Raw genomic sequence first — 17,317 nt, 5'->3', positions numbered from 1 at the left:
CTCTGAAACATTACTAACAATCAATTGACTCATTGTACTATAATGCTAAATTTACTATGGTTTAGAAGCAGAGGAAAATGACAATATTTTTGCTTGTTCAATTTTATTTTTTATTTATTTATCTTCAGCTGTGAAAATGTACGAGTATGACTCTAAAGCAGCATTTAATCAATCGACAGGCAGTAGAATTACCATCTAAATCATACAAGCTGCTGTACATTAAAGCCTCAGAAAATAGTGTTTAATGTTGACTGAGATCAGTTTCATAGGTCTACCAACCAGAACATTCGCCTAAAAAGATTTATTTGGTTACTCCGGTTATCATTGATACATAGTTTTAATCACAAGTATAATGCAGCTGTCATGCACACTAAAATGAGCACCTGCTTTTTGTTTACGAGCATAGTTATATTCGTGAGCTTTATTTACAACTGCAATCACACATGCGCAGTCGCGTCATTACTGCGCAACCTAATCAAAGATCGTCGCCATCGACAACAGACGCTGTCTCCTTAAATCTTTGGTAGACGCCATTATTAGTCGCTGTCTGTGGTACTAGGAAATATGAGCAGAGTGAGAACTCTTTCGTTAAACGAGTGAAGACAGGCGAAGTCCTTGAGGGAAGATGTCTCTGCTTTTAAAACACATGACAATGTCAAGCAGGCGAATATTCTCAGCTTGTGTAAGGCATCACTCTTCTCTTATAAGTAAGTAGAATCATTGTCTAAATTTAGCTAGCTTATACTGACTTTAATGTTCCTGTAGCTAACACATGGCAGCGTCGCTGCGGCTAACTAAGCTAGCTCACAGCTACAGTAGGTTAGCTGTAACATTATGCAGTTAAATACATCCCTCAAGGTGATTTGTAAAGAAAATCTGTAAGTGCTGTGCAAGTTGAGCTAAACCTACGGTTCAGTCGCGAGCTTTATTTGGATATGTACCATAAAGCATTACTTTTCCTCCGAAGTTTAAAAGTATGTTGCTTTTGTTTGTTTCCACAAGATACGTGAATCATTGGATAAACACTAATAAAGTCACATTAAAGATTGATTTCATGCCAAATTCAGTAATTGGCTCTAACAAAAGGTCTTAAATCCCGAGTTATAACAAAAGCAAGGACACATTCAACTACCGGATTCAGTCAATATGACAGAACCATGTTAGCACCAAGACTGGATGCATCTGTGTTCGACTGCTAGTGTCCACTAAGTCCAATTACATGATTTAATCTATCTGTGTTTCTGCCTAGGTGAACTGATGGAAAACATGGATAAGAAAGCAATCTGGGACCGTTTCTACACTGAGAACAGCAGCAGGACACCCACCTTCAAAAACTTTCGAGTGGTTCTTTGGCTTTGATTCTGTTCAGGAGTTCATCATGCCCCACTTGCAGACTAATTCTCATCCAGATTCCCTGCTCCATGTCCTGGATGTGGGCTGTGGCACTTCAGCTCTGGGGCCCTGTATTTACAGACATTCCTCTCTCCCGGTGCGGATCACTTGCGCTGACATTTCCCCCATAGCTGTGCGACTAATGCAGGAACATGTTCGAGCTAAAGCCATTCAACCTCACAATGTTTCTTCTCAGCTTGAATTTGTAGAGCTAGATTGCACACATCTGCACAAGCACTATAGTTCTAGTAGTGTGGACCTGATAGTTGACAAAGGCACCATAGACGCTTTGTTGAGGTCTAAAGAAGGAAAAGGGAAGGCCGGCCTGGTGCTGAAGCAGTGTTTGAAGGTGCTGCGGAGCTCAGGATCTCTGCTCCAGTTCTCTGATGAGGACCCCGATGCCAGACTGCTGTGGCTGGAGACTGAAGCACGGGAGCCGGGAGTGATGGCAGCAGATGTCTTGGTGCAGGAGGTTGGGGAATTAAGGGGAGTGTGTTACTACTGCTACCAAGTGACTCCTCGCTGTACTGTAAAACAGTGACTCTCTCCCTGTGGATGATCATAACACCAAATTAATAAATTATAGAAAATTATTGTTAAAAAAAAGGATTTATGTTTTATTCTTGAGTCCGTTATACTCAACTGTAAATCCAGTTAGAGTTGGAAGTGCATTCTTACTCAGTGCCTCTCATTACTTGTTATCCACTGCCATCTAGTGGCCATCATATAGTCTCATCCAGCATGCCACTAGACTACATACCTTTTCCCTGAGAGCTAGTCGGCCTCTTGGCCGCGGATCCTTGATGAAGATATTCTTTCCTTCTTCCTGCCTTTTTCATTTAGTTTTTTATGTGTCTGGTGACTGGCCTGTCTGACTGAGATATGACTGGACTCTAGAATGCTGTGTGTGCTTTAACATTAGGTATTCTTCATATTTATTTATTGAACTTATTTTGCTATATCCTAAACCACAAAGACTAAATTAGCTGACAGGTGCTGGTAAAACACACAGCTGAAGGATAAGGTGCAAGGTTTATGGAGGTTTTGTCCAGCAGAACTGAGATCATACTAAGTTAATGTGTTGTGAGAGTTAAATAATTTTTTTTTATCATTGTTATTACATAAATATTTCAAGTTGGATAAACGGTTTTACTTCATTCTCCCCACGTCACTAATAAGGTGTCCTGGTCAATGTGTCACTTGTTGTAAACTTACACGTATTTCAATTTGTCCAATGCTTTGGCAAAACAAACAAACAAACAAAAAAAACCTTGCAAATCTAATGATGTTCCCATCAGCGTCAGCTGTATGTTGTGTTTAGGGTTAATTAGCAATTGTTACCATGCTAACACATTGCTCTGCTGCTGAGCCCAGAGCACTGCTGTGACCTCTGTTTAATATCTAATCTAATACTCTGAAGTAAGTTTTTGTCTTTACCAATAACTTGGTCTGATTATATGTAAATGAGAGGAGGATTGAAAGAATCTCATTAAACAGGTTTTAATATCTGGAACAATATAGTTAAAAAAAATCAAAGATGGAAAAATTTGACATCCACTGTGTGATTATTTTATTGTTAGAGTATAAGTGAAATGATATAGCATGTATAATTGATCACTTCAGATGTATTTGTAGTACATGACTTAATGTGAAGACACTCAATCTGTTGTTTATACATAAGAAATAGGAGAATATTAAACCCACGGTAAATGTAGTGATAAATGTTGATTGAAAAATGGCATCAATTTAACCCACAGACAGCTTATTCACCAAAAAAGTAATCATGCAGTGCAAAGAGTCATGTAGTCGTCATCACAGTGCACCACATTTCAGCAATGTGCTTTAAAACAAACTATAGAAGTTTACTGGATCCTCCCCGTCCATTGCCTCCAGCTGTGCGCCCTTGCAGAAAGCTGGAGGGATGAGCTGTCCAGGGTCCAAGAGTCCGATAACATTGTTAAAGAAGCTGAAGGTGAAAAACAGAACACATGATGAAACCAGGTAAAACCTGCAGGGGAACTCCAGAAGCTCCAAAAATAATGACAAGTGTGAGGAGAGAAAATGTCAGTATGAGAGCTCCCAGTTCAGGAGGAAATGAAAGTAATGCGAGAGTAAAAACTGCTTTTGGTATTTGGTATGTGCACTGAATCGTTCCTGTATTCACCTTCTTTGCAAAGGAGATGGTTAGCTTAGCCTGGTCCAGCACATAACCACATGTAAAAACCACAATTTTTTGTTTTGATATTGTTGTATTGCACTGACCTGGTCACCACCCATCCACTTCTGCTGGTATGAAACAGAGTGCTGACAGGAACGCATCCAAACTCAGTGACAGTGCTCATGTATTTTGCTGCAGAAAGAGAAGATCATGAGGAAGCTGAGGCAGCATAACTGGACAAGCAGGTTCATGAGCATAGAACAACAGGAAAGAATCACAGTCATGTGCTGCAGTGCAACACATGACTTTGTAACTTTTCTTTTGCCTAGTTTCGTCTTACTGTACCTTTTCCCTTCCTCATCTGCAGCTCTCCTGCCCAGCTGTTGACCAGGACTCCCTGTCCTGGGCCAGAGGAGCTGCCCAGCACCACCTGTCCCAGCAGGGAAGCATTCTGTGGGATGGCCAGTGGGTGGAAGGCCACATCCAGTGGCTTCTTGCAGCATGTCTGGTTCCTGTAGTTAATCTTATACATAACACCCTGTAGGACAGAGTGGCATTATACAGTAATTTGTGTTGTACATGACAAATCCTAATATAGACATCACCACAGTGTTATCATTACCTGTCTGTAGAGTAGAAGCAGATCAAGGTGGAAAGTCTTATTATTATAAGATCCAAACTGTCTGAGGCGGATGCGCTGTCCCAGTGCATCATAGCTGTACTTGGCGAAGGCCGTCAGCTTTTCACTTGCGGTGGACTTTGAAATGAAGAAATGTTTTTTCAATTATTCATCACTTTATTCAAGTCCAAGACCATACTGCTCCAAATGAGATTACTTTTGAATAACAATAATCCAATAAATTATCAAAGGTGAATGAAAACTTTCAAATACATTAATCAGTTAGAGACAGAATTACATGGGTGAGAGTTGAAGACTTACCACAGAAAGGCTTCCAGTCAGCAGCGGTGGGGAAGCTGACAAAATTAAAGAAGTGGTTTTAATCTAAATAGAACATTTACATCACATTTGTGCTAAGCTGGCAATTTAATCATAAATGCTGAAACAAAAAGGGAACTGTAAAGTGAATTGCTGAGATTGAAGGCATCCCTCAGAAGAAAATCAGATACACAAGTTACTTCAACGTCTGTATATCGTACTTACTGCATTTCTGTGGTCTCTGAGCGAGGCAGCCCACTGACAGGCACGCTAACAGGACGAGGGCTCTCATGCTGTCTAATGAGAGAAACACTGTCCTCTGCACAGGGAGGCAAATATGTGGCTGCTTCACGGTGCTTACTTCCTTATAAACCAGTTGGTGACGTTCCCAGCCTGCATCCACTGCCAGTTTTCTTAGCTTACATGCCTCTCCTACCAAAGTAAAGGTAACACAGACATCGTGACTAATATTATACAGTAGTAAAAGCTGTATTGCAAAAAGGCAAATTGCAGTTTCTTTTACAAGGAATGTAGAAGAGAGAAATTCAAGAGGCTAAACTATAATACCTTTCATTTCCCTCCTATACTCTCACTATCATTTTATGCAAATAAGCTACTTAACGTAGAACAATTACTATTGTACTAATTGTATAATAATCATTGTCATTGCCACCATCATCAAAGTGACAACAAGACACTTTGGTGGCCCTGTGGGCATTATATTACATCACTCTTGTTTCATTGCACCTCAGTAGAAAAAAATCTTAAAATGCTACACAATGAGGTATTAATGAAGTGTCAGGATAATATAGAACTAAAATAAAACGAAACTCCTGTGAAGAATCTTAAGGTTTTGGTAAAGTTGCTGATGAGAGCCTGCATGCTTGTCTTAGGGAAACATTTGTTGTGTTACCATTGTTTTAATGTGGTAAACATGAACTGTTAGAGGGAGAAGAGTATCAAGGCATCAGGAGACAAGAAGTGCTGAATATAATTATGAAAGAGTTTTGATGGTGAGTGTGTGTTTGTCTCTATCAGTATCCATGAAATACGACTTGTTGTGTCTTCACTGCTGTAAATCTTTGTATCACATTAAAACATAATCAATCGAAACAGTATATTATGAAAATGTACAGTTCATGTATTGCATGTTGTCATTACACACAGAGACAAGGTGAAATAATGAAATGTTTTGTATTCTTATATTTTTATTGATAAAAATTGCATGTAGTCACACAGTATATTGTTAGAAAATGGTAGTGTGCAAGTATGTAAATATGAGATAATGTCCTGTGTATGTAACAGTAATGTAAATACAATCATAATGATGATGTTATCAAAGACAACTGACTGCAGATGCTTGTTTATTTTGCATCTGAGAGAATACTTCTCCCCACCTTTACTGTGTATACTGGCATTCAATTTAAAGCTGCATTAACTGATTTTTAAAAAACAGTTGAAGGTAGTAAAAATGACTGACTAACATATCTACTGAGTGACATTAGCATTAATTTGGAGTCCAGAGCCTGTAAAAGGACAATTACACTAAAGATTAAAGATGCTAAAACAAGCTGAGAAGAAGAGTCAAGCTCTGTGTAGTTACTATGAACAAAACAAAACAAAACAAAACAAAAAAAATTGTGAAATCATGTAAAATCCTGCAATTTTTAGTCTAAGATGCTTTTTTAATGATTATGATTCAATGGCCCCACTTATTTTTATTTCAAATCTCAAAGAAGGTTAATGGCATTAGTTAAAGGAGGTCCTTAATGGTTACTAAGGAACAAGCTGAGGAAGTCTGTTGGCTCCTCTGTGCTCTCCATCTCTGCATCTGGGCAGAAGTCTGGAGGGTTGAGCTGACTAGGGTCCGACAACCCAATGACGTTGTTAAAGAAGCTGATGAACAGAGAGACGGTGTCATAATGATTTAGAATACCACCACCATTATTTTACCTTTTCTGCCATATAGAGTGGTTTTTTTTTTACAGTGTTGATTTTAATCTTACCTTGTCAGCACCCATCCAAACTGGTCAGTGTGGTACACATTGCTGACAGGGATGCATCCGAACTCAGTGACTGTGCTCATGAACTTTCCTGGAGGGGCAGAGATTAAAATAACAGTGTAAATAAAGTGGCATGGATGAAATGACAGTTAAGACAGTAACATGTAACCATTACTTGGTCTCTCACCTGCTTTTTTGGGCAGATCACCTATCCAGGTGTTGACCAGGAGTCCTTGTCCAGGTCCAGATGAGCTGCCAATAACAGCCTGACCCAGCAGAGATGCTGTTTTTGGGATTTCCAAAGGCTGGAAGTCCACCTTCAGAGGCTTTTTCTTGCATGTACGGTCATGATTGTTAATCTCAAACATGGTGGCCTGAGGAGTGAAAGTTGTGGAATGAGAATGATGATTGCTTGTTTTGATTCATTTGACTTTTGATTTTGTTATTGTGACACCTAGAGGACCACACTTGGAGAAAGTCTGGATTCCCTCAGCAACATGAACTTATTTTAACAGCAAATCTTATTTCTTTCCATTGAAATTGAAGCTAATAATGATTTCTTAGACAGAATTTACACTGGAATGATCATGTCATTGCTGCCGTCACCTCTCTGAAGAGCAGAAGAGCATCATAGGTGAAGCTCTTATTCTCATAAGTGCCCATCTCCTTGAGCCTTATCCGCTGTCCCAGTGCATCATACATGTACTGGGAATAGGTCCACAGCTTTTCATTCTGTGTGGACTGGAGAGAGATTATATAAGTGAGTTTACATGTAGTTATTGTGTATGTTAAGTCATTATGATTGGGTCCTGCTTTATTGTGCTCACAGAACATTTTGAAACAAACACTCACCACAGTGAGAGCTCCACTCAGAAGAGCAGGACTTGCTGTGTAAAGAAGATGTGTGAAATATTGCTGCATTATTTAACAAAAAGTATACACTCAACACAGTAAAATGGCATTAAATGAGCCTGTAAATCAGCAATGGAAAACTTTGTCAATACAAATACAAATATTAAAACAAATAGTATAGTGTGGTAGTATACATAAGCAAAATTATTTTCCTCCAAACATGTTCATGTACTGGTATTTTTCCAGCATTTTACTTACTGCATGGGTGAGGCTTCTCGGCCAGGCAGCCCACCAACAAGCATGTTAGTAAAGCAAAGAGTCTCATGTCTTCGGTTTTCCACTCCTGCTAGCAGGCAGCCGCAAACACTCTGGTGCTCGAGAGAGGAGACACTTCCTTATGAACACTGACGCGAAGGCTTCAGGAGAAAGTCCAGCCTCCAGGTTTTATTTGTAACCCTATGAGCCTCATGGAAGTCAGGTCCTCATGGCCTGAGTGAAAAGCTTCTGTTATCAGGCCCACATCTATGTTAAAAGGCCATAAAAGCCAGTATCTCTGCCTACACAACATGTGCACTACTTTAGGTACACTATAGGCTAGTTAATGCTTTTCATGGAAGAGACAATTGTAAAGCAGTGTGTGTGTGTATTTGTTAAGGAATATTATGTCTACACAAATTATACAACCAAACTTAGAACATATTCACCTAAAATACACAATAGTACTGCAGTACTTCAATGAGCACAGAATGCAGAAATACACTAACTTATGTACACTTACATATGTGAAGAAAAACTACATTACGTATCGTGCTTGTAAACACGGTGCCCTGTGCTGAGTGGGTCAGGGGTAAAGAATGCTGTTAGTGTTCAGAAAAGTGGGAGGCCATAAACCCAGAACTGGATTTTGGTTTAACAGAGAGGAGGCTTACGTGTGCTAATAGCCTCATGAATGACATCACTGTCATGTGATGGTAGAGGTGTGTGACTGCAGTCATTAGACTTCACCTGGATGCCATGGGAATCTTCTTACACACACACACACACACACACACACATATATATATATATATATGTGCAATTTCACTGTATGTATAATGAGGCGATAACATTATCATTATCATCAGGAAGTAAAGCAATGGTTACATTAATCTGGGCAGAGTAAGAATGTTTTCCAGTGACAAAAAACCCTTTAAAATAATAAGGTTATCGCACCACACCAGTCACCTGACTGACTGACGTACAGTAGCTCAAGAAAATGTAACCTAAGTCATCTGACTCAGAGATTTTACATTGTTTCCACAAAGTTGACATAGTTCACTTCACTTTCACCAATTCATATCCCCATTATATTTGGTTAAAGTGAACCATATCTCTTAATCTTCTTAGTTTACTTAATTTCTTCCACAAATGTGGGTATGCCTTCAAGGTTATTTTTTGACGTTAAAAAAAAAATCAGAGGGTTACTCAATAGTTAATAGTTAAGTTGAAAAAAATGTTTGTAATGCTGCTGAATACCAAACACAAGTGTTAATAGGGTGAAAGGACAGATCTACACACTGCTAATGATGGAAAGAAAGTATCAGGTGATTCCTACTGTCCAGTCCAGTTAGACAGCAATCCAGTTACACAGAAGAGACAGAAATGACAAACAACATATGTACCTTATTATAGTCATGTTTCCTAATGATTAACAGTAAACAATTGTTAACATATATTTCTCTCTCTTTCTCTCAATATTGTGGTCAAAATTAAAATAAGACATTTGCTATACTCCGCTACATTACTCTCCATCCATTAGTCCCTCTTCACTTCAAATTGCACCAAATCATCAGTGCATTTTGGATGTGAGAATAAATGTTGTGCTGAGCTATAGAGTGTAGGTAAATGTGGGTTACCAAAAGTAAAAAACTATCACATGCAATAAACTGCAATAAACAGTAAATACTCAAACACAACAACAATCAATTTGGTGGCTACATTACAAAATGTTGCATTTTTAAACACCAACCTCCAATGACAGGGGATTAAGCTTTTTGGGGCAAATAATCCATTGCGTACAAAAAACAACACATTGATTTTTGGAATCTGCATTTCCCCCACCCATGCCTTTTTTGTAAACTCTGTATTCTTTCAGTTCCACAGACATGTTGACCCATTTAACAAAAGCTCTTCATTTCACTGCAGATTCATACTATAAACCCACAACTCTCAATCCTGCGGCTACTAAAACAAAATTAAAACTGCTGTTTTCAAAAGAGGTATCTATTAGTCCCTGAAGTAGTGTGTATAAGGTTACCAGGATTATCTGTTTATATCTGTTTCTTTATATCTGTTTCGGTTATCTGATTAAAAAATATATGAAAAATTCAGCACAATGTTTGTAAATGGAGTCATCTACGCTAAATTATAAATCTCTAAATTTGAGAATCTCTCATCAAAGGCATGTTACTCATATTTTATGAGATGAAAACATTAATTTTTCACTTAATTAGGAATAAAAACACTCATGTGCAAACACTCAACGTTTGCAACTTCTCAAAGTACCGAAGGAAGAGCATGTGGCTGTCTGACCACTGGAGGTAGTTTAAGCAGCTGGCAAATACCATTGCACTCTGGTCCATGTTGCTCTTCCAGGAAGTACCTGAGGCCTCTGGCTGCAAAGTTGGAGGGACCTCTTGGAGTCTTGGTGGAGTGGATCTGTGGGTCAGTGAGGTAGGTCAGCCCTTTGCCATTGGCTGTCACCCATCCTGTGGGAAAAAAATAGGAAGAAGGATGATAGTATCATGATTTCCAGACAAGAATGCACAAGCTGTGGAAAATCATCACACACATTGGTGGTTTCAGTGATCAGTGACACACACACACCTTGCAGGTCGACAACAACTTCCTGGTGGTTGGAGAACAAGTAGGTGAAGTGTCCAAAGGCAAGGCCATATTCTGTAGCCTGGAAATTATTGTCTTTCTTCCAAGTGTTGTTGGTCAGTTTGACAAAGTCTCCGAGCATGTAGGGCTCCACTGTTACACAGCCCACTATCTCATTTCCATTCAAAATCTATTCACAAGAGGAAATTAAGATAAAGAGTAAGTCCACTGACTTGTACACAACTCTTTACTACTGCAATGACATTAGAATTATATTTGTGCTATTGTACAGTGTACAAATGAGTGTTAATTTTATTTCTCGAAGTGATTAAATGTTATGTTAGAAAGCACTATATGGAGTTATATTCACAACTAGTATGTATGCTTAATTGATAAATCAATGAAATAGTGTTATGTCCTCAATCAAGAGCACAAATTATTTTATTATATAATCTGATTCATTCGGGGAAGAGCATATCAGGGAGTACTCAACACTAAGCTTTTATTTGTATCGTAATTTCCCCTTTCCCCTTTTTAACAGCTCATAGTACCTTCTAGATTAATCACTAAGAAAATATTGGCTCTGCTCCTGTCACGAGAGGATATTTCTAACTGTAAACTGACAACTGGAGGGTGTACTGAGGTATTACATTAGAGTTTCAACCAAAACTGCTTCAAGGCTGCTGCAGGCATTCTACTGTCTCTAAAGTCATGTACATGTGTAAGGGGTCCTATTTATGAATGAGGTAATTTTAATTTAATGCAACATCTGCTATCTCTACTCCTTCTAAATGAAATAAAACATATGCATCTGTTTTATGCTTAGCATGTGCCTTTTGTTAATTTCAACTTTATTATTTGGCCTCACCAACAGTGCTTCTGAGGGAATGAAGAAGATCTGAGCCATGACATCTTTATCGTAGAGACTCTTATTGAATTCAGTCACATAGTACTGGGCTGTCATCTGTCTCTCCACATCTTTTAGGTGAAACTGAATCTGCTTTGGCTCCAAGTAATCCTTCCCCACATAACTAAGGATATTAATACACAGACAAAATGAGACTTAGAGTTCATCATATAGAAGCTGTGCCTAGAATGAGTAGCTGCATACCTGCTTAACCTTTCCTCCTGGTGTAAAAACTGTAACCATATTGCTCTTCTCTGCTTGCCCTTCATCCCCATTGGCTCTCCGATATAAACACAGGTCTCCCTGGCTGTCCACAGTCCATTAGCTCTGGAGAACTTTAAATGAAGAGCACCTAGTGGATATGACACTCAGAGATTAGCAGACAGTTACAATCAATGTAAGAGCTTCTAGCCCATTGATCCCATTTGTGCTGGTTTTGATGCAAGCGTCTATCTGCTCCGTCAAGAAAACACTGAGATAGAGATACAAGAAAACTCAGAGTCTACAGCCATGCTAATAACTTTGTGAGGCTATACTTAAGCACAGCATTGCTTTGATCTGAAAGCAAATGTTAGCATGCTAGCCAAAGGATCACCAAAGTAAACAGGCTTCATCCTTTGGGGACCATGAATGTTTGTATTAAAGTTCATGGCAATCCATCCAATAGTTAGTTAATAGTTAGAGAGATAGTTGACCAATGTAGAGTTCTGACTGACTAGCATTGGCAGCCTTCAAGCCACACTGCTAATCATGCCTGAAAAGATGTACAGATGATGAAGAGAATTTCAACAAGACTTCACACTTACTGTGGACCGTTTTGTGTTCCTTGAGTTTGAATTGTGTCTTATCACTGTGCAACCTCTTCAGCAGACATTCATTGCAAACTCCAGCCAACAGGGCTTGGTAATCCTGCTGTGACAACAAATACTGTCTTTTAGGGACAACACTACCTACAGTGCTGTGGTTTAGGCAGCTGTAGCACAGGGGGTTCTTCCTATGAGAGACATTCACTTTTTCTGTAATAGAGACTTCATTGTGTTGGTGTTCACTCTGATTCTCCTCCAGCATCTCAAATGAACTCTCTGTGGAGGTTTTGGTGGAGGCATACTGGGAAAGGTTTGGGTGTGGGGTTGCTAAAGGACTCTTGGCAGCAGGTTTTACAGATACAGAGTCAATCTCAGTGTCCGCATTTGGATCAATATTAAGACTCTCCAGGGGTTGTGGCTTGGATGAAGCTCTGAATTCCCCTCTAGATGTGTGGTTTTTGTACATGGGATCATGAGCTAAATCACTGGTTGCAGAATCAAGTGTTTCCATGAGGAAGAAGCTCCCATCAGACTCTGATGACTTGCTGCTTTGGTTGGTTCCTGCTTTTGATAGGCTAGATGGTTGAGGTTTTCTGTCTGTGGGAGAATTCAGGTCAGCTGAGATTTTCTCCCATGATGACTGGGAACTGAAACTATCACTGAGGGAGCTGGAGGATGTTTTGAGAGTTAGCTGGGATAAGGACTGCGGTGCTCCTTCAGCTCCTGATGGTTTCTGTGCTGCACCAGCAGCAGCAATCATCCAGTCCTCCTCAGTAACCATTGTCTCTATTCCAGCTTGTATCACTTCAAACTTTTCTGAATCACTACTCACATTGGAGGAGGAAGTGGCAGATATTGCAAATCTTGGGACTGTATCTGAACTGACAATAGAGTTACAACCATCCAAGTTTCGCTTCTTGTTTTTATCAGTGAGTTGTAGAATGCTGTCTGACCTTTCATCATTAACCTCAGTGGTCAGACAGCTCTGATTCCTTGCATTTGCTCCAACTTCAATAGCACTGCTTCCTGTGTAGCCACTGCTGCTGCGCCAAGAAGACCCTGAATTACTTAAGGAGACATTCTGCCATGAAGAGCCAAGGTTGTCTGTGCTTCTTTGAGTGGTACACAGGTCAGACTTTTGAAGTGGATGTACAGCCGATGAATCTGAACCTCTGTTATATGGCTCCTCTCTTTTGGGTGTATCGTTTGACACACTGCAGGCCTCAGTGTTACATGCTGTGTTGAGTGTACCAATGGTTGTCCCCAGTGCAGTTATACACAGCCTTGCCCCATCTATCTCATCTTTAGTTCCCTTACAGTTTGAGTGGGTGGTCTCGCACAGTGATGCATGATACTTCTGGAGTCTCTGCATCATCTTAGAGAAACCTTCCAGAGTGAAATTTACGGATGTGTTTATTATGTTTCTGTAGCTGTCAGGAATAAAAGACTGCTTGTCAGAATTAAGGAAAGGCTCCACTTGCAACAGTTGCTTGACTTGGGCAACCAGATGCATGATCTCAGCACAGAGGCTATCTTTGTCTTGGTTATCTGCATGACAGTAATCATGGAACTTGGCGAAAGCTTTATGGCAAGCTTGTGTTGCCTGTTTCACAATCTCCTGAAGAGTACCAAGCCATTTGTGAACAACGGTAAGGGAGTAGGCAGCCTTGAGGAAGGTGTGAAGCTCCTGCTTGCTAGTGACCTGCTCACCCTCTGCTTTGGTGAGCAAGCCGATTTCAAATGCCTCTCTAGCCTCCAGGAGGGAAGACTGTTTTTGAGAGTCTGGGCACTCCACTGAAAAACCATAAGATAACAAGCAGGTCCCTTGAGTTGCCTAAAGAAAGAGAAGAGTCTGTCAGTAGAAATTTCTATTGCATCTGTCCTGTTACTAGTTACCTCACTTGTCTCTGTTGTGAAACTATCACCATTCATTTCTGTCAGTGTAGGCAACCATGAGACATGCCAGAAACCAGTCAACTGAATGACTTACCACATTAGTCAACACATAGAGTGAAGTGTACTGGCTGTATACCACTGCCATCTTTGCTGCCTGGGCTGCAGAGAGAAGACGATGACTCCTGTCCCCAAGTAAGGACTGCCAAAAATAAATGAATAAATAAATTACAAGAAATCATACAAAGCCAAAAATATGTAGAACAATAGTTTTTCAGTTAGACCTACCAATTCAATATCTGGATTAGTCCTAAAAGCATGGAAGTCCTCATCATTCATAGAGATCAATATGTTGGCCAGTATGCCAAGAGAAGTTCCAATGCCCTATAAGGTAAACAAACATGCAGAGCAAAGGTTTCTAACTGTTTAAACTGGGTCATGCATGTTTACAAGCTCTTAATGCAGCAACAATATTGTGGCTGTGTCTAAGTTACCTTTTTATCAGGTTGAGGAAGTGAGTAGTAGCCGACCAGAGAGGCCCAGATTAACTCTGCAGCCTCTAGCCACAGGCCTGAAACAAAGCACAAAGATAGTAAATAAGGTGCAAAACAGTTATCAGTCAATATTCTTTCATTTAGTAAAAATGATCTTACCTAGCTTCTGCAAAATCATTCCACGCACTTGAACACTAACTGCCTGCACAAGAGCCCTGTCACTTTCAGAGTTGTACACCCAACAACCTGTATATTAGAAATAAATATTTGCTATTCATTTAGCTGGTCATATACAATATAATCCATCATTAAAGGTGATTAAAATAACATAACAAGAACCTTACCTGTGGCCCCACTGTTGTTAATCAGACTGCTAAGGATGTATTCTGCCTTCTGCAGTTTGCCTGTAGGAATGATGACGATTATGTTCACATTTAATCAGCTCTGTATAACCCAACAACTCTCCAAATACCTCTATAATGAAAATGTCTTATAATGGCAAAGTAATAAAAGCCTTTTCACATGTGTTTTCCAAGTAATGACTTTCCATCAGTCCTTATGACTTCAAAAAATGGTGACTAGAACTAGTAATGAAATATCATCACCAGTACCATAAACTTAACTCCACTCCTCCACCACACTGTACCTGAGTTAAGGTAAACCCTGGCCTGTCGTATGACCAGCTGGGGGGCCACAGGGGTGTCAGGGTGGCATCTGTGGAGCAGCTTGGTGATTTTTAGCAGCTGGCTGGACTTGTCCGTCCAGTAGAGGAAACGGTCCACTAAGAAGATCACTGCCAGTGCTGTGCACGCTTCTTGAGCCAAGATGGAAGCCTTTAAAACAGCCTGGCAAGAAAATAAACATATCTAGTGAAGACATGTAATTTGTTGTCACACAAGGAAATAACACCCCTCACTTAGCTGTGTGATTATTACCAGTAGCTGAGTTAGGTGCTTGCTGATGAGGTCACTGAGGTTGGTTTTGTCATTGGCACTGACTGACAGCTTGTACTGCCATTTCTCCGGTACAAAGGGCCACTTCATCTCCATTGCCTCCTGCAGGAGAGAGGCCAGTTCTGCACACAGTGAATCTACAGGAGATAAGAGTGGAATTTTCCAACAAAACCTTTTGATGACAGATTAATTGACATAAAATACCTTAAAGTCCCAAGCCTGAACAAATACTTCTGCAGTGTTTCAATACTTAAAGCTACACTAGAGCACTCTGTACAATAGAAAAAGCTGGACAGATTGCTGTTGAGGAAATTGTTTTGGCTCTCATTGCACCTTGCTCCCAGTGGGCAGCAAAGTCTCCTTACTTGACAACATAATTAGCAAAATACTGAGAACAGAGCCTCTAATAGTGGGGATGGAACTGATTTCTAACATGTAGATTTCACATGTTTTGTGAAGTAGGTTTTGTTTAAAGTATGCGTTGTGCTGTAGAATTGCCTCTGTGTTATTTTAGGATTAATCACAGGACATGATTCATGTCAAGTCAGATTAAAACAACTACTCTATTTGGTGTTCAGCTTTTCTGTTGTTCCTCTGTGAGAGACACATGGGCACTGAGAGGACAGGAATGACTGGGCTATACTGAGTTTAAAAGGGGGTCCCTGCTTGCTCCACTGAAAAGCTAAACAAAAGGAAACCCCCTAAAATTTATTTCAACTCCATGTTGGATTCATTGACCATTTGTAAAGAGTGTCTTTGTCCCTAATTCTAAACACAAACCACAAGTGTGGAGCTTATGTGAGAATAATTCCACCTCCATGTCTTTGATCCCCACCCAAACCCCAATCTGACTCTCTCCCATGCTCCAATGAAAACTGACCAAATAGCACCATCTTGTGTCTGACCTCTGCAGCTGCAGTAGTTCTGCCTGTCTGCCTCAGTGGGCTGGATGGATTGTTGAGCTGCTGCTGCTGCTGCTGCTTTAAGGCACTCCCCCAGTAGCTCCCCCACCTCCTGACTGTCCATTCTGCTGAACAGATGTAGCTGTTGACTGAGGTGAAAAGATATCCTCCTCTCTTGGCCTCTTCACCTCTGTTTGTGTATTAGAATGACGCAAGAAAGGGAAATCCCATGGAATGACCAGACTGCTGTTGAGAAATATTTGCACCATCAAGTGTGTTTCAAAGTTTCAAAACATGAAAATCAATGAATCAACCAATGTAAATGAACATTTAACCTGACAAAAATGTAAAAAACAGTCCTGGCGTTTTTCCCACCTTAAATCTACATATGTGTGTATATCATTTCTTACAACTGTATGGACAACACACCTTTGCTGATATGCTACACAGCAGGTAATGACAAGTAAGTGTCCATAACATTTAACAGTGAATTTGTGACCTATGCTGTCAATCAACCAATTAATTCAGACAGAATAATATGATATTGTTTGTTAAATTTCCAGACTAATCATATATGTACAAAATATCTGCAAAAGTTAATGGACTTGTATGAATTTACTCTCAGTCTAAAGACAACTTGCACGTGAAGTGACCCAGAGAAAACACACAATAGATCTATTGTGGAGTGTGATGATGAGGTACAGGACAGTTACTACATTAAAGACTGAGGAATATCATGCCAAACACAAGACCGCCCGGTTAGTTAGTTAAGGAGAACATTAGAGGATGATCGCTTTTGTTATAATGTCCCATACATCAGTTTCATACTCCGTGATTAAATAAGAATTACCTACCGTGTCCTCAGGTCCTTCTCGACTTCCTGGTAGGGCAGGACTATATGATGTGCTGCTTTCATGTGCTGTCGGAAATACCGCAATTACAATTTGAGTCCACTGACTAAGCACTGCAGATCTGACTCGGTGGTTCTCAAACTTTTTTTTTTTTTTTTAAGTAGGAAAAATGTCAAGTCCTCCCAACTCCTTTGCAAACTATCATTCAAATCAACAAATTAGAAAATTAGTGGCAAAACGAGTTGAAGTGAATGTTACTGAGAATGTTGACGTGAACGCTAAACAAGTTTAAAAATGTTTGAAAACT

At 39.9% G+C, this 17,317-nt stretch overlaps 4 protein-coding genes across 8 annotated transcripts; 1 reads left to right on the top strand and 3 right to left on the bottom strand.

The window, feature by feature from the left end:
* Positions 1–508: 508 nt before the first annotated feature.
* Positions 509–1,998, top strand: cskmt (citrate synthase lysine methyltransferase). The gene is given in 3 exon segments (XM_018674265.2): positions 509–707; positions 1,250–1,335; positions 1,337–1,998. Coding segments are annotated over 3 exon segments (765 nt in total). The 5' UTR covers positions 509–625; the 3' UTR covers positions 1,934–1,998.
* Positions 1,999–2,938: 940 nt separating this feature from the next.
* epdl1 (ependymin-like 1) lies at positions 2,939–4,906 on the bottom strand. The gene is made up of 6 exons (XM_018674267.2): positions 4,713–4,906; positions 4,491–4,525; positions 4,173–4,307; positions 3,896–4,088; positions 3,655–3,742; positions 2,939–3,358 (listed from the first exon to the last, which is right to left on the bottom strand). Exons 1-6 carry the CDS (start codon positions 4,777–4,779, stop codon positions 3,235–3,237), a joined length of 642 nt encoding a protein of 213 aa, XP_018529783.1. The 5' UTR covers positions 4,780–4,906; the 3' UTR covers positions 2,939–3,234.
* Positions 4,907–5,675: 769 nt separating this feature from the next.
* Positions 5,676–7,768, bottom strand: LOC108882036 (ependymin-2). The gene is made up of 6 exons (XM_018674266.2): positions 7,601–7,768; positions 7,343–7,377; positions 7,097–7,231; positions 6,678–6,864; positions 6,494–6,581; positions 5,676–6,383 (listed from the first exon to the last, which is right to left on the bottom strand). Exons 1-6 carry the CDS (start codon positions 7,665–7,667, stop codon positions 6,254–6,256), a joined length of 642 nt encoding a protein of 213 aa, XP_018529782.1. The 5' UTR covers positions 7,668–7,768; the 3' UTR covers positions 5,676–6,253.
* Positions 7,769–8,988: 1,220 nt separating this feature from the next.
* Positions 8,989–17,168, bottom strand: alpk1 (alpha-kinase 1). 5 transcript variants are annotated; one of them, XM_018674256.2, is made up of 14 exons: positions 17,014–17,165; positions 16,163–16,405; positions 15,240–15,394; positions 14,951–15,149; positions 14,649–14,708; positions 14,464–14,550; positions 14,305–14,381; positions 14,099–14,194; positions 13,908–14,012; positions 11,918–13,751; positions 11,316–11,463; positions 11,073–11,235; positions 10,208–10,394; positions 8,989–10,089 (listed from the first exon to the last, which is right to left on the bottom strand). In XM_018674256.2, exons 2-14 carry the CDS (start codon positions 16,281–16,283, stop codon positions 9,878–9,880), a joined length of 3,444 nt encoding a protein of 1,147 aa, XP_018529772.1. In that variant the 5' UTR covers positions 16,284–16,405; positions 17,014–17,165; the 3' UTR covers positions 8,989–9,877. The 5 variants fall into 5 exon arrangements, with proteins under 5 accessions (XP_018529772.1, XP_050931673.1, XP_018529774.1 ...); XM_051075716.1 differs by having other exon boundaries at positions 17,010–17,139; XM_018674258.2 differs by having other exon boundaries at positions 16,163–16,402; positions 17,014–17,134.
* Between the last annotated feature and the right edge of the window lie 149 nt (positions 17,169–17,317).

Source organism: Lates calcarifer, linkage group LG14 (genome assembly GCF_001640805.2).
Source record: "Lates calcarifer isolate ASB-BC8 linkage group LG14, TLL_Latcal_v3, whole genome shotgun sequence".
In the NCBI taxonomy this organism is placed as follows: domain Eukaryota; kingdom Metazoa; phylum Chordata; class Actinopteri; family Centropomidae; genus Lates; species Lates calcarifer.
The sequence above is the reverse complement of the archived record's forward strand: the minus strand, read 5'-3'. Positions and strand labels throughout refer to the sequence as shown.

Excerpts from the sequence above, each read along its gene's own strand:
- epdl1 (XM_018674267.2), bottom strand. The coding sequence starts at position 4,779 with ATGAGAGCCCTCGTCCTGTTAGCGTGCCTGTCAGTGGGCTGCCTCGCT. Across the intron at positions 4,308-4,490 it reads TGACTGGAAGCCTTTCTGTG|TCCACCGCAAGTGAAAAGCT; the intron begins GTAAGTCTTCAA and ends TTCATTTCAAAG. Across the intron at positions 3,359-3,654 it reads AGTGGATGGGTGGTGACCAG|CTTCTTTAACAATGTTATCG; the intron begins GTCAGTGCAATA and ends TTTCACCTTCAG.
- LOC108882036 (XM_018674266.2), bottom strand. The coding sequence starts at position 7,667 with ATGAGACTCTTTGCTTTACTAACATGCTTGTTGGTGGGCTGCCTGGCC. Across the intron at positions 7,232-7,342 it reads TGAGTGGAGCTCTCACTGTG|TCCACACAGAATGAAAAGCT; the intron begins GTGAGTGTTTGT and ends ATCTCTCTCCAG. Across the intron at positions 6,384-6,493 it reads TTTGGATGGGTGCTGACAAG|CTTCTTTAACAACGTCATTG; the intron begins GTAAGATTAAAA and ends TCTGTTCATCAG.
- alpk1 (XM_018674256.2), bottom strand. The coding sequence starts at position 16,283 with ATGGACAGTCAGGAGGTGGGGGAGCTACTGGGGGAGTGCCTTAAAGCA. Across the intron at positions 14,013-14,098 it reads CTAATCCAGATATTGAATTG|TCCTTACTTGGGGACAGGAG; the intron begins GTAGGTCTAACT and ends TATTTTTGGCAG. Across the intron at positions 10,090-10,207 it reads AGTTGTTGTCGACCTGCAAG|GATGGGTGACAGCCAATGGC; the intron begins GTGTGTGTGTGT and ends TTTTTCCCACAG.